The sequence below is a fragment of the Nothoprocta perdicaria genome, unplaced genomic scaffold, assembly GCF_003342845.1.
Source record: "Nothoprocta perdicaria isolate Ctin4 unplaced genomic scaffold, notPer1 scaffold_240, whole genome shotgun sequence".
NCBI classification, from domain to species: Eukaryota; Metazoa; Chordata; class Aves; order Tinamiformes; family Tinamidae; genus Nothoprocta; species Nothoprocta perdicaria.
This window is the reverse complement of record NW_020455467.1, coordinates 899,105-913,925: the sequence shown is the minus strand read 5'-3', so window position 1 is coordinate 913,925 and position 14,821 is coordinate 899,105. Positions and strand designations below refer to the sequence as shown.

The 14,821-nt window shown below is 36.1% G+C and overlaps 1 protein-coding gene across 4 annotated transcripts in view; it reads left to right on the top strand.

The window, feature by feature from the left end:
- MON2 (MON2 homolog, regulator of endosome-to-Golgi trafficking) overlaps positions 1-14,821 on the top strand; it is a 59,495-nt gene that overhangs the window by 20,433 nt on the left and 24,241 nt on the right. For 2 of the 4 annotated variants that reach the window (XM_026039788.1, XM_026039786.1), the window contains exons 8-22: positions 495-689; positions 1,574-1,698; positions 2,030-2,169; positions 5,370-5,523; positions 6,961-7,193; positions 7,655-7,736; positions 8,501-8,682; positions 9,847-9,959; positions 10,704-10,808; positions 11,066-11,146; positions 11,234-11,307; positions 11,386-11,476; positions 12,729-12,830; positions 13,991-13,993; positions 14,207-14,317. In XM_026039788.1, coding sequence (XP_025895573.1) covers positions 495-689; positions 1,574-1,698; positions 2,030-2,169; positions 5,370-5,523; positions 6,961-7,193; positions 7,655-7,736; positions 8,501-8,682; positions 9,847-9,959; positions 10,704-10,808; positions 11,066-11,146; positions 11,234-11,307; positions 11,386-11,476; positions 12,729-12,830; positions 13,991-13,993; positions 14,207-14,317 — 1,791 coding nt within the window. The remainder of the gene's footprint in view (positions 1-494; positions 690-1,573; positions 1,699-2,029; positions 2,170-5,369; positions 5,524-6,960; positions 7,194-7,654; positions 7,737-8,500; positions 8,683-9,846; positions 9,960-10,703; positions 10,809-11,065; positions 11,147-11,233; positions 11,308-11,385; positions 11,477-12,728; positions 12,831-13,990; positions 13,994-14,206; positions 14,318-14,821) is intronic. The other 2 variants (XM_026039789.1, XM_026039787.1) reach the window with 1 other exon arrangement.

Sequence of the window (14,821 nt, the reverse complement as noted above, 5' to 3'; positions counted from 1 at the left end):
TACAGCCGTGGGACTTAGTTTGTGGCAACATTATGTCCACAGAAACAACAACCTCCCCCACCTGCAGGAGCAGGAATCGGGACATGGAATTGCATGAATCTGTTCTAATGCAGCATGATACTTTAGTAATGCATTTTAACAGACAGTAGCTAAATTCAGAAGTTAATTGTGAAATAAATGATGTATTGATTGTTATGTATTATTAGGTATTGATTGCTATAATTTGCAAAATACAAGAGGTGTGTGTGGTATGAATCTGAGGGTGTCGTTTCATTGTGCTTCTTGGTAGCTCTCTAACGATGTCTGCTGTTCTTGCTGTTGGTTTCCAAAGCATGTAATTTATATGGTGATTTATGTCACTGCAGAGTACTTGGTATTACCATTAAATGTAGATAAGATACTTAATCAGAATTATATACAGCAATTGAATAAAATTGGTATAAGCTGTGAACTGATTTTTCATTTGTGTAATTTGAATAATTTTTCTTTTTCAGCATCAAGAATTCAGTTTTCTCCTTAAAGAAAGAGTATGCCCTCTTGTTATAAAGCTCTTCTCTCCAAATATCAAATTCAGACAAGGTTCCAGCACATCATCTTCCCCAGCACCAGTGGAGAAACCTTACTTCCCTATCTGTATGCGTTTGCTGAGAGTAGTTTCTGTTTTGATTAAGCAATTTTACAGTTTGCTGGTAAGAATATGTTCAAATTTTATTTATACAGACCTGGTTTTATTGGTACTGAGTTAATAAAGTGTTAGTTGATGGAAATACTTGACCCATAGTGAGGGGAAGAAAGAAAAAGGAATTTATATCATCCTTTTTGTATGTATTTGTGTTTGCTTGTAAAATGCTTTTTTTATAGACTGTCTTCTACTTGCATAACTTTTTAGACTAGGTTGTTAACTGTCTTTGGACTTTCCTGTATTTGTGAAAAATTGCTTTACTTTAATTTTTTGTTTGGCTTTTGATATGCTGATTGTGGTGCTTGTTAATTATTGCTGTGAGACTGTTCAAAAGCTTATAAGAGATATTTGTACATTTAAAACCATGTTCATTTATTATGCCACATACTTTTCAGCAGTGTTTTTATTTATCAGTTTTTAGGTATGTGCTTAAAAAAAAAGATTTTTTTTTTCTTTCATCATTGTAGCACTTTTTTTTAGAACTTTGTTGAAATACCTGTAAGGAATTTAATTTCTTGAATGCAGTTACATGTGTGATGTTAGCAAACAATATTATGATTATTAGGCACATATTGTGCCCATATGCAAGGCTTTTAGATCCTGTGCAGAACTTGCTAGGAGAGGTCTCCTAATCTGGAACAACAGCTTTTTGGAGAGAGTGGGTGGTTTATTTTTTTATTTTTTTTATTTTTTATTTTTTTATTTTTTATTTTTTATTTTTTTATTTTTTATTTTTTATTTTTTATTTTTTATTTCTTATTTTTATTTTTTATTTTTTTATTTTTATTTTTTATTTTTATTTTTTATTTTTTTTATTTTTTATTTTTTTATTTTTTTATTTTTTTATTTTTTTATTATTATTATTTAATCACTGAAAATAATGTCTTTTAGGTAACGGAATGTGAAATCTTCCTGTCTTTACTGGTTAAGTTTCTGGATGCTGACAAACCACAGTGGCTAAGAGCTGTTGCAGTAGAATCTATTCACAGGCTTTGTGTGCAGCCTCAGCTATTAAGGTACAATGTTACAAACTTAACTTTTGTGTGGAAGTGAAGAAGTCTTTCTGTTTTTCTCTGGTTGAAAGAACTTCCTAAAATACTGTAAATATCTAGAAACTTAAAGGAAATTAAACTTTCAAGATAATTTTTGAAAGTATTTGACACTGGTTATTATCCAGAAATAGCTGAATAATGGTGATCTGATTATTCCAAAGCCTTTGTGCCTTGCCGTTATTAAAGAAGCATTTACTCCAAACTAAATTTTGTTTTTCATCTAAATATTTGCAGTTAAAATGTGCTTTCACTCTCTAATTTGTGAAATACTCTAATTTAAAAAAAAACTTTACAGATCCTTTTGTCAATCCTATGATATGAAGCAGCATTCCACTAAAGTTTTCCGAGATATTGTGAATGCACTGGGGTCTTTCATACAGTCACTGTTTCTTGTAACAAGCACAGGGAATACATCAGCAGCACCAAACCAAGCAGGTAAGCTACCTTTTCACTAAAGTTTTAATTTTCTGATATTTTCTTGTAATTTGGAATTGTTCCACTTTATATGTTTGACTTAATACAATTTTTCAGTTATTTAGGTGAAAAAGCTAGCATGATATTAACAGAACTGAAAACATCACTTTCAGTGGATGATTTTTCCTACCTGTAGCCTGGAGTAGGTTTAGTCCCCAGTCAATAGAGTGTTATCCATATGGCTGTATCCACTCCTAGGACAACTCAGCTCCCAATTCAGAACTTTTTTGGAGAAAACAGAGGGGATTATTTCTCGTTTCTGACTCCTTGCCTATTTTTTGAGATGTTGTAAGGCATAAGCACACATAAAGTGGTAAGATCTTTGAGAGACAAAACTAATTTATTTATGATTTTTTTTTTCAGGGTCCGAACTGGATGAGGAAAGTCAAGGGTAGAAAGGAAGTGCTTTGCAGATGATCTTTACTTTTTCTGTAGAAAGAGAATAGTTGATTACTGAAACTTGATTAGCATTCCTTGCAGCTAAGAATTGGGCATTTCATTAAGGGTATTCTTATTTTTTGTAAGAAGGAATGATCTTCCTTGTTAATCCCTTTGAGGGCAGTCACATCTGAATTAGGGCACTCTTCACATAGCTCTGAAAGCAGAAGCCCACCAACAAAGTTAAAATAATTTCTTAGTGTTTCCCATGACATGCCTTCTTAAGATAGTAATTTGTTAATAATTCTGATAATATATTTATAATAAAAAATAGATACATATATATATCAAAAGACTGAGCATGTAAACTCGAACATTTTCTAAGTTATGTGTTTGTCCCTGAAGGAGAATGAAATGGAAATCTTTGCCTTAATACTGAAGTCTGAAATGGTTCCCAGCTCCTGTAATTGGGAAACTTTGCAGAAAAGGCAGGTGCAGACTACAGTATTTTAGGAAAGTAGTTTTGTATGATTATGCTTTCAGGATTTTTATTTTTTTCCATCTTTAATTTATACAGTCTGGGAACCATGACTTGGAGCACTTCAGAGGTAAATAGATTATCAGGCTCTGGGGTGCGTACTTAAGTGTTATGTAAAAAAACCTTATCTACTTCTTTTTAAGGACCTGAAAATGATTAACCTTGTCTTCAAAACACTGTTTTATTAGGGCAAAATAAAATGGTCAGTGTATTTCCCTGCTGCTGATTGCTTTTAAACACCAAGCAATAGAAAGTAGATTGCCTAACAGAGTGTCTCAAAAGTGAGCATGAATATTTCCTGTTCCTCATGGCAGAAATCTGTGCATCACCAGTGTAATGCAACCTATTATCATGGTTAGACAAATGCACAAAGACAGACGAAATTATGTGGAAGATCTATGGATAAGGAAGGAATGAGACTGTCTGATCATGTGTATTTGTTTAAGAAACCTGTCCAGTAAGGACTGAATCAGTTTTGTCACTTTTTCTCCCAGTCATTTATAATGGCCCTAGCAGTCCAAGAAGCATCTAGGTTAGTAGGTCTTTCCTCTTCCAGCTTGGACATTACAGTTTTGCTGTAATTTAAGGGATTGTGGATATAGATTACAATTTAAACAATAAACTCTTTAAAATTATGTTTAACCCATACACGTGAGTGCTCCCTCAGAGGCTGGTGTGCTCTGAGTTCCTTGGGGTTGACTTGGAGAAATTTTTATCAGGGTGGCTGCTGTGCAGTAGCTGCCTGTGTGGAAGCTGGTAGAGGCGTCTTATTATTTCTATGTTACTTTAGCCCATTATGGTAAATAAAAAAAAGCAGTTGTCATTGTGTAGTACACACAGGTACGGGAAGTTCTTCTTCACATTCATTCTCTAAATTTGTTTTTCCTTAGTCTGCAGTAAAGCCTTGCTCTTAGCTTTATCGTTGTTTCAGGGCATTATCATTCTGAACAATTTTCTGTTAAATACTCAGACTAGAGGACAAAAAGGTGAAAAGTTCTCATGCATTTCTCTGTTTCTTCTCTGATGACCCTGATAACAGGTGATGGGCAGATCAATGCAACTTAATTTTCTCTCAGTCTTCCAGTTACGCCAGGCCTGTGATAACTGTATATACTTAGAGTTGTCTTTTGAACTTCAAGTTTGCAACAAAGTAGCCTTTTCAAGGGAGATGATTAAAGCTGCAGCTGTCTAAGCTTACATTGCCTTAAATTTTTTACCTTTTACTGTAAGAAGTTAAGTAGGTACAAAGACAGTTTTACCTGACTGACTCCATAGTGGGATGGTGAATAACCACAGCACTGATTGTGCTAGTTGCAGCCCTTTGACCGTTTTATCTTTGTTGCTTTAATCTGATAAACTGTGTTGTATTAAAGCACACAGACTTGTGCATGCATCTGCTTTGCCTGAGTTGATAAATTAGCCTCTAATTTCTCTGATACCTCCCTAATACCATTAAAAGAGAACATGTCAAAATGAAAGTTGTTAGACTCATGCATACAGGTACTTTGAGGCACCTTCTTGAGGACTCTGCCATTTTCTGTCTCCTTTGTCTCCGCAGAGAGACAATCTGAACTTGTGGCAACTGCTCCTAATGTGTATACACGTCTTCATATATAGAAGTCTTTCTGTCAAAAAAAAATTTTTTTTTGGCATGGAGTGGAATGAAAATTAGTTCCCTTGTGGCCATTGGTTAACGTGTTGTTGGGTCTTCCCTGATGTTTATTCTCCTCTAGCTTGGAATAGAACAGATTTGTATCCTACCACTTTAAGTCACTGAATTTCTTCATGTGGCTTATGGAATTTTGAAATCTTTCAAGTTTTATTTAACTTTTATTTATTTACCTTTTATTTAAAGGTCTGTTAGATGCCACACTTAACGTGCATAATGTCTATTTTTATTTAAAAAATATAAAATATTTTTTAATCGAGGCCTTTTAAGTTTAGTTTGTTTGTAGAGCGTTACGAATGCTGCTGCTTGCTATACCTTTCACAAAAATGTTTTATTACGACTGAAAACAGCAATTCAGCAATTGATACCAGCAGTGCCTATTACTCTGCACATAACACTGCATTTTAGACAGCAGGGGGAGCACAAATATAGTGGTTCCCCTTTCTTCCCCCCAGCAAGCCAGTGATCTCTGATCTATGTATGTCAACGTAAAAAATCAGTATAGAAAAAGGATGCTTGGTAATTAAAGTTAGACTGCAAGGATGGTGAATTGTATCATTTCCTTTCTCTGAGCAGGAAGCAACGTGTCGGGCAGTGCAGGCTCCGCACAAGCTGCCCCGGGAGGGCTCGGAATGGGAGGGGGTGCCACTGTGTTACCTGCCTTTGAGTACAGAGGTACCTGGATACCCATCCTGAACGTCACAGTGCAGGGAAGTGCTAAAGCTACCTAGTAAGTAACCCCATCCCTCTTACAAAACATATATTAAAGGCATTTATTTACAACTTGATTATGTAAGGATTTTTATAAGTTTATTTAATATGTATAGTATATATAGTATTTATAATTATTTAGTATTCAAGTGCTATTTCTACTTATATTTGATATATATTATGGATTTTTAGTCAGTGCAGTGACGCTTTTTTTTTTTTTCTACTCCATTATTTTGTTAGTGTATGGGTTCTGATCCAGATATCCCCTATGGCTTTAGCGTCTGTTGGAATTATTTTACTGCATCATTGCAGTGTTAACTCTTAAGTTTTAGATCTCACTCCAGTAAATAATAATCTTACAGTATCTTTTAATAACTTCTGTAATAGCAAATGAGAGGCATTAAACCAGGGGGTGAGTGGAAAACAGCTTTCCACAGTACTTCCACTGTATGGCAGTTTTTACAAAACAGGATATTTTCATAGGTAATGGACAAGTTACCATTCCAAGCATTGGAATATATTGAGCCTGTATACCAAGGTTAGACTCTGAACGCTTCTTAGTATTATCAGTTAATTTTTTTTTGAAGGCTTTGTGCAATGGAGACTTTATTTTCAGCTTACAGAGCTATAAATACAAGGTTACAATGCCTTTTGAAATAACAGAAGTTTTTTTTCATGTCAGTCATGACCATTGAGGGTCGTCTGTTCAAACTGCAAATTATTTGTACAGCCCACAAGATTTTAGTTGAAAAATACTTGATGAAATCAGCAAATAGTCTGGCTCTCAATACTTTTTTAACTCAGAGATTCCCTTAACTGGCCTTGAGGTTTAATAAGAAAAAAATCACTTCCAGATTTCAGAAGTGAATAATGTCAGCAGGTCCTTTTTATACCATTAACTTCTATCATGCACATCTGCATTCAGCATGCCGATAGTTGATGGAAGGTGATGAATATTTAGTCTTAAATTATTATGCAATGGTAGGGTTTTCCAGTTTTATGAACTCAGTATAATCATGGAACATGTGACTTGTTCTCAAGTTACTATAGCAATATTCATGTTGTTTTACTTCTTCCTGTACAAACCTACCTTTACAAAGGGATGTAGTAACGGTAGTGTGAGAATGTGTAGCATAACTCATTTGGTAATACTCTTATATATGTATTAATGTCTTAATATATATTTGCAGCTCTACATGCAATATACAGAGCTTCTGCTTTTTTATTTACTGTTGCATTTAGTGGGTCATTTACTATTTTAACTATTAATTTGTGAAGTAGTTTGTTTTCTGGAGTTTCTATAACTTTTCAGGGATGGATATTTGGGGCCTGTATTATCAGGAGTTTGGAAACTTCTTTTTTTCTTACTCATTTTTAGTCACAGTTGTAATGTTACACATTTGCTTGTCATGCTTTCCTTTTTTTTTTTTTTNTTTTTTTTTTTTTTTTTTTTTAGTCTGGAAATGCTGGACAAAGTAGAGCCACCTACAATTCCTGAAGGCTATGCCATGTCAGTGGCATTTCACTGTTTGCTGGATCTCGTCCGTGGTATCACGACAATGATTGAAGGAGAGTTGGGAGAGGCTGAAACGGTCACTCAGCTCACAGCAGAGGCACCCTCATCACCAGCACACTCCTCAGAGCAGCAGGATTTGCAGTCCGCATCTGACCAGTCGGAGAAAGACATAGGTATTTGAAAATGCAAATAGCGCAAATTACAAGACAAGAAGCAATCTTAGAAGTACAGTTTTATATTTATGTAGGTTCTTTTTATTATTTGTTTCTTATGGAGAAATTCTAGTATCTACATCATCCAGACTATGAGTTTTATGCAAAGGAGAGCCGAAATACTTTAGCTTTGTTGTTTGAATTTACACTTTTGAAATAATATGTAAATACCTTCTACTAAATAGTAATTTGTAGATTTTTATAATTTCCAGTCACTTTTGAACAAATACTTGGAAATAGTTCCTAAACTTTCTCTGAAACAGCTTTATTAGCGGAACAACAGTAGGCTATAAGAAGATACTTGACTCTTACATGCTTTTTGTGGCATATAGCATTGTAAGTGTATGTAGTCTCCTTATGAAACATAACTGTCAGTTATGTTTTTTCTGCTACAAACTCGCTATGTGTTTCTTTCTTTCAAGTTAGCAGAGCTGTCTGGGAAGAAATGGTGAATGCGTGTTGGTGTGGTCTTCTTGCTGCATTATCCCTCCTGCTTGATGCAAGGTATTTTGTCTTCTGGAATTTCTTCCATAGATTGTATTCCTAGTTGCACCTTGAAGTGAGTTCTGAAAGTGCTCATATTGACAGAGAGAATATGATAAAGAGTATGGGAGAGAGCTCGTCATGGTACAGAAGGAGACAATGCCAGAGGAGTGTGTTAGCAATGGGTGGATTGAGTATCTGTTAGGTGTTAACTGCCTGCAAGGCCCTGAAAATGTAGCATCAGAAATCAGAAGTAGATAGTTGTACATACATGTGATGTACGTGGACCTCTAATATAGAGACAGCAGTAAACTAGTTTTCAGATTACCATTTAAATTCTTTATTTTTCTGGACTGAATGTTTTGCTATATTGAAGTGATCCCTCTCAAGTCTTAGTTCCTGTTGATAAAGTGATAAAATATTTTTCCAGTGCTTTTTAACATTATACAATATTATCTTTGAAGTGAGTACACTGTTTAATAGATAACAACTTTGGCAACTTAACTGCCCGTTTCAAAGAGTCTTTATTTATCAAGCCCCCTTTTTCTCAAATGTTGAAGTGTTAAATATCTCCTTGTAGGCTCCTTTGTGCTAAGTCATTCAGAACTGAAGACCAGTTTTGTAAGAAACAGTTTTAAAGAATTTTGCTGATTAGTTATGCTTGCTCTTCAGCATTTGTGATGTTGCCAGTTTTAAACCCTGAGTTCTCACTGCTTTCATGTTTGGTTAGCTCTTGTCTCTGTAGGGGCGTGTGCATTCTTACTAAATGATATGTGCTCTTTCAGCACTGATGAAGCTGCCACTGAAAATATTTTAAAAGCAGAGTTGACCATGGCTGCACTTTGTGGACGTTTAGGGCTCGTCACGTCGAGAGATGCCTTTATCACCGCCATTTGCAAAGGGTCCTTGCCTCCTCACTATGCCCTTACTGTATTAAACAGCACAACTGCGGCACTCTCCAGCAAATGTGAGCTACATCATCGCTACATCAGCTACATCTACATTTCATTTATTATATGCTCATACATGTTTAGTTTTGTTTCATGTATCATCTGTGCTAAAATAACTCAAAACTCAGCTTTTATTCTCAAGATGTGATTTCTAACATAAGCAGGTGTAGTGTTCTTTGGCATAAAGGATTTGGCTCAGTTAATTTTCTTTATTCATTTGTGGTGTTCTGCAGTCTTTTGTATAGTTGTCTAGTGACTCTAGTACTTATGGAGTGAATGGCAAGTCTTAAGTTCTGGTCTCTCTTCAGCTTGCAAAAGACTTAATTGCTGCTTCCGATATCCAGAGGAGGTACAAGCACCAAGTTGTGAAATATGTACAGATGATGCTGTACACTTTCTGATTTTAGAAACTGAATTATTATTAGCAAGAAATTTTAGCTGCACATTGGCCTAACAGTAGATCCCTAACACAGACCTCTGGGTCTGGCTTTCTGGGAAGCAAGAGCCAGAATCTCGTCTTCAGGCCCCTAGCTGAGGAAATGGAGAATTGTGAGCAGGGGAAACAGTTCTAACAGTGAGGTGCTGCTCTCTGCTAAAGTGTAGTAGTTTTGCAAGTTGCAAATGTAGTTTATAAACATAAAATAAGTTGGATCTGACTATTTTTATAGTATATTCCTTGGATTTTCTGAAGAGAGAGAAGCAATGAGTTTCACCTTACTGTGGCTAAGTTGGTATGCTACTCTATATAAGTTACAGGTAACAGTTAACTTGCAAAAAGGATCACTTGGTCCTGTACTGGAAAAACATCACAACATAGCAAATACAACACCCTTATTTTCAACCTGCACAAGTTACAGCAGTAGCACAGACTGATTTAAGAAAAATAACAGAGTTGAGACACATATTCAGCCTGTAGATGCTTGCACAAATATTCCATTTTGGACATACAAGTTGCAAGCCATATGTTGTAGTTAAAGGAACCAGCATTAATTTGTCTCCCTTTAGCCCTTAAAGCAATACTGTAGTAATATAAAATATCTGCAGATCTCAATGTAGTGAGCTGCTGTGAAGTTAGTACTGTGATTAAAAATTCGCAGAAATTTGTTTGTCAGAAGGTGGTGGTTGTTACTTGAGTGAGTATTGGCTGTTAATTTGGGGCTTTTTTTTCCATTTTCCTCTAGCATATTCTATTCAGGGACAGAATGTGCAAATGATCAGTCCCTCAAGCGAGTCCCATCAGCAAGTGGTAGCAGTAGGCCAGCCCTTAGCTCTTCAGCCCCAGGGAACAGTGATGGTAAGTGCAATTTGTGAAGGATCTGTCGTGCTTAACGGACTCTTTGTGCATGTCGGCATGTCTCAAAAGAGACAACAGATGATCTTTGTAGAAGTGCTGTTTATTTGATGTGTTCTCACAGGCTCTTAATTCAGACAGCAAAGCTCTGTAATTGTAAAGAAGGTTTCCTCCAGGCTTTTATCTGAATTTTAGTTCAGCTCCTACCTACTTCGTTTGGAAGCCCTTGGATCTCAGCTCTGTTTTGTGTCTCTGTACGAAAATTTGCCTTAAGTTTTGTTGCCAGACAGACTGACATTGTAGAGAAGATGTCCTTAAAGCTCTCCAACTTCAACCTGTGTTTTTGATCTTCCAGTTTCCTGAGCGTTTTCACAATTCCCTGTGTCATGGTTGTCCTGCTTATGGACCACTCTTCTGTTAGGAGCTTTTCTTGCTTTTGAGTTTGTCTAGTTTGACCTTTATTATATGTAGCTTGTTCTCTGCTTGGTTCAGTGAAGTAGCATCATTTTTTTGCTGCCTCTATTCAACCCCAGCAAGATAAGACTGAGGGATGGAGAATTGTTGAATTAATTATGTAAAGTAGCTGCATTGCACCAGTGCTAACTTTAAATGTGATCTTTAAGCTACTTAGTTAAATTTAAAAGGCAAATTTCCTGGAAACATTATTATTATTATTGTTACTGTTATGATGATGATGATGATGATGAAACAATATGTACATATACATATATATTTATTTTTTTTAAGCTGACTTCAAAAAATATCCAGTGCATGAGGACGTTACTCAACTTGGCCCACTGCCATGGAGCTGTTCTTGGTACATCGTGGCAGCTTGTCCTGGCTACTCTTCAGGTGCGGTAAAAGCTTTGATTTTTCATGGCACTTTGAGTTGCCTTCAGTACCTACTGTAGCATCCCTTTTGAGATCTGTTGGGCCGACTGGCTGCCTATCTCAGACAGTGTTAAGTTCCCTCTCCCTTCTTTAAAGAGGTTTTCATGGAATACCTGAGACCTAAATATTTCTGTGTAAATAAATCTAAAATAATGTGCTTAAATATTTCTGTCACTTTATAGAAATCTATGTTGGAAAATCATCCTTTTGTATTTCAGCATCTTGTGTGGATTCTGGGATTGAAGCCAGGTGTTGGGGGTGCCTTAAAGCCTGGAAGAGCTGTAGAAGGGCCCAGTACAGTAAGCACGATTGTTTGTTCTGTACCCGAATGATTATGCAGTGTTTTCTGTTGCAATCTATAAGACAAATTTCTGTTTCTTTTTAAGGTTCTGACTACAGCAGTTATGACTGATCTGCCAGTTATATCCAACATACTTTCAAGGCTGTTTGAAAGCTCACAGTAAGAGACCTCATCTTGTATTTGAACTAATGTGTATGTATCAAACTTAGCAACGCTTTGATAGCTGTTATTTTTCAGGTATCTTGATGATGTGTCCTTACATCACTTAATAAATGCCCTTTGCTCCTTGTCCCTGGAAGCCATGGATATGGCCTATGGAAACAATAAGGTAGAAAAAGACTTTTCTGTTTTCCTTTTAGATTTTTTTTTTTTTTTTTTTTTTTTGGTGAGGCAAACAGAAGATTTGTCTATTTGTTAAAGCCAACTGCTTCTGATAATAAGCCAGTATTATATTTGATACTCTGGACTATAAAATAAACTAAGAACCAGAAAATGCCTTGTTTATAATGGTTTATACAGTTGCTAAATCCTCTGAGCATTTTCATTGTATTCTGGGTTTGATTTTTGTTAACTAAGGAATGCCATGTGTTTCCACTAACCAGATTAGAGAGACATAAAATTTGAATAAGCTGTTTTAAATTCAGAGAGTATTTGGAATGGCACAGTACATTCTCTCAGGTGCTGATTTTTTGCCCCCCCCCCCTTTTTTTTTTTAATAATACACTTCAAAAATAAGCATGATAATTTTGATATTAAACAAGCCTGATAATTCTCACTTACTCGAGAAAATGATAGAATAAGTGAGAGATTTTAATAATAAAGAGAACAGCAAATTGGAGTAAATTGCAACAGTGAAGAGAAGAATACTTACAGTACAGCAGTAACTTTGAATATGTGCCCCTGCGCCATGTGCTCTGGGTGTCCCTGCTTGAGCAGGGCGGGGTGGACTAAGTGATCTCTAGGGGTCCCTTCCAACCTCAGCCACTATGGGATTCTTTATTATTATTATTATTATTATTATTATTATTATTGTTTTCCTTTTTACAAGTCTGTTGTAAATACTTGTGTATGAGTTTGATAAATGGAATTTTTCATATTCCTGCGAGACCTTTCTGATAAAGCAAAAGGGCACCCTTAATGAAGTAATATATAATGTTCATTTACGTGTACTTTCTGACTCTAAAAGTCACGGTGGCAAACAAATCTATTTTGCTAGTAAAGTGCGGTATGCATTGCTTCATCTTAACAGTTTTATAAAAATGACACTTTGGAAGGGAATATTAGGACCTCTGAGTCCTTGCTCAAACTAGGAGAAAACTAGGTGAGAATTCTGAAAAGAGTAGTCTGAAAGGCCTATTCCTCCTGGTATTCTGTTGCTACCCCCTTGTGGCTTCTCCTGCAGAATTGCAGCTGCTGTGGAAGCCTCCTGGTCCTGCTACTTGTGCAGGAAAAAACTGTCAGAGCAGTCCCTGAAACTCAGGAGCACTCCCAGGCAGGCAGGCTGCAGTATAATGTAGAGGAAGGCTCTAACGTGACTGCAGCTCACTCAGAACCGTGTGGTCACCTCCCCTTTCACGCAGGAGCCGTCGCTTTTTGCTGTTGCTAAATTACTGGAGACGGGACTCGTTAACATGCACAGGATTGAGATTCTGTGGAGACCTCTGACCGGCCACCTTCTGGAGGTAACTGCTTAGTCATAACAGAAGCTCATTTGTGATAGTGACGTTCTCATGGAAATGCATTTCCACAAGTATTAAACGAAACAAAAAATATAAACCCTATTTAGATGTTTTATGTAGTTTGCTTGTACAATTGAATACATCACTGCTTGAATTTAAAGGTGCTTTTAAATATTTAAATCCCAGTATTTTATAGATCCTGCTAGCTTTCTCTTGACAATACTGTCTAGCAGCGTTAGACCATCTCTAGAAGTCCCTTCCAACCTCAGCCATCCTGTGCGATTCTTTTTTAATATGGAGCAGGAGAAATGAGTAATTCGGAAAAGTAGCTGTTTCTTGTCTGCATTATTTTGTTTGTTGTTTTGCTTTAACATGAAGCTAGAAATTGAGCTAACGTTAAAATGAGCCTCCTTCTCAGTTTGGCTAGTGGCTGAGAAGGAGACCATGCAGTATGGCAAACCACCTGCCTTCATTATGGCCCTGCCTCAGGCCTTGAGAGGGTCTGAATTCTGGCATCACCTAAGCTAGGGCTGGAAGGGCAGGTGGAAAGAATCGTTTCGAGGTCAATGGGATTGTAGGCCTTTTTAATCTACTTTGACAGACATATGTCAGGTTTGGCAGTACAGCTGATAGTCCGTTTGTGTATGTGGAATGGATTTGTGCATTATTTTTGTTTCGCTGTTCTGCAAAAAGCAAATAGCAAAACCATTAGGTTGTGGTGATGAGAATGCAAAGAACAAAAAGAAACAAAACCCTTAACATTTGAAACTTAAGCACATATTCAGTGTTCACTATTATTTTGTCAGGCTTTTGAAATAATGATTTGTAAGCCTTGTTTCACATTCACCATGTAGTTACTTTTTCCTATTTGAACATATAGAAGAACTCATGCTTAGACTGTGGTTAATATCTTGGTTCCATGCTTGATATGTTAAACTGAATGTGAAAGGTTGAAACTTAAGGATTTTACAGTATCATAAGGCCAAATTAACCTGAAGAGTTTCAGGCATTTCTTAGATTTTTTTTCTTTTGTACTTCTTAATACATTATGAGCGAACTAGCAATTAGTATATTGACATTGGAGAATGTTTATAATTGAACTACTGTGATTTTCATTTTGCTTCCTTCTGTCTTTCACTGCTTCCTATTGCTTCCTTATTCAGAAGGTATGTCTGTCCAAAAGACAACTTTTCTTTTTGACTGTCAAACTTAATGTTTATAATTTAGAGAATTGCCATATTTTTTGTATTATTGTATAATATTATAGTTGTTTGTAAAAGTTTGCTATAACTGATATATCCACTTTTTTCTATGTTAAATTTATTCAAATTTTGATTAAATAGAAATGGCCTTAACACAAAATACTGCTTTCTTTTCAGGTCTGTCAGCATCCAAACTCCAGAATGAGAGAATGGGGAGCAGAAGCTTTAACTTCTCTCATTAAAGCAGGACTGACATTCAGCCACGATCCACCTTTATCACAAAATCAGGTATAGTAAGTTTATGAAGAGCTGCTTTCCTTTTCTGGAACTTACAAAACATGAATATGAAATCAAAATCTTTCCTAGGGGAAGTGTTCCACAGTTCAGTGAGTATGTGCTACCATAGAGTTTGTTATGAGTTATGTTACCATCGACTTTATAAAGCCCAGAGCTGTGTGACATTCACATGTAGAGAATGAGCTCATGCCCTCCACTGAACTCCTCCACTTTCTTTTTTGCAAGTGCCTAAAAACAAATGATGTTGTTTTCACATTTTGCCCATTCATTAAATGAAGTTGTGAATAACCCTCATGAGTGCAAAACAGTTTCAGAATGTTCAGCAGCAAATATATGATCTAGTGGCTGGCAAAAAATACATTTTCTTACCTAGTAAATTGCAGCTAATCAGTCTATTTTTAATAAGCATCCCAGTGTTCTTGCTGAGTTTCACTGGGTGTCGTTTCCAAGGTGTGTTCAGTAGGACTCTTAGTCCAGCCCTGCTGGGTCGGCATA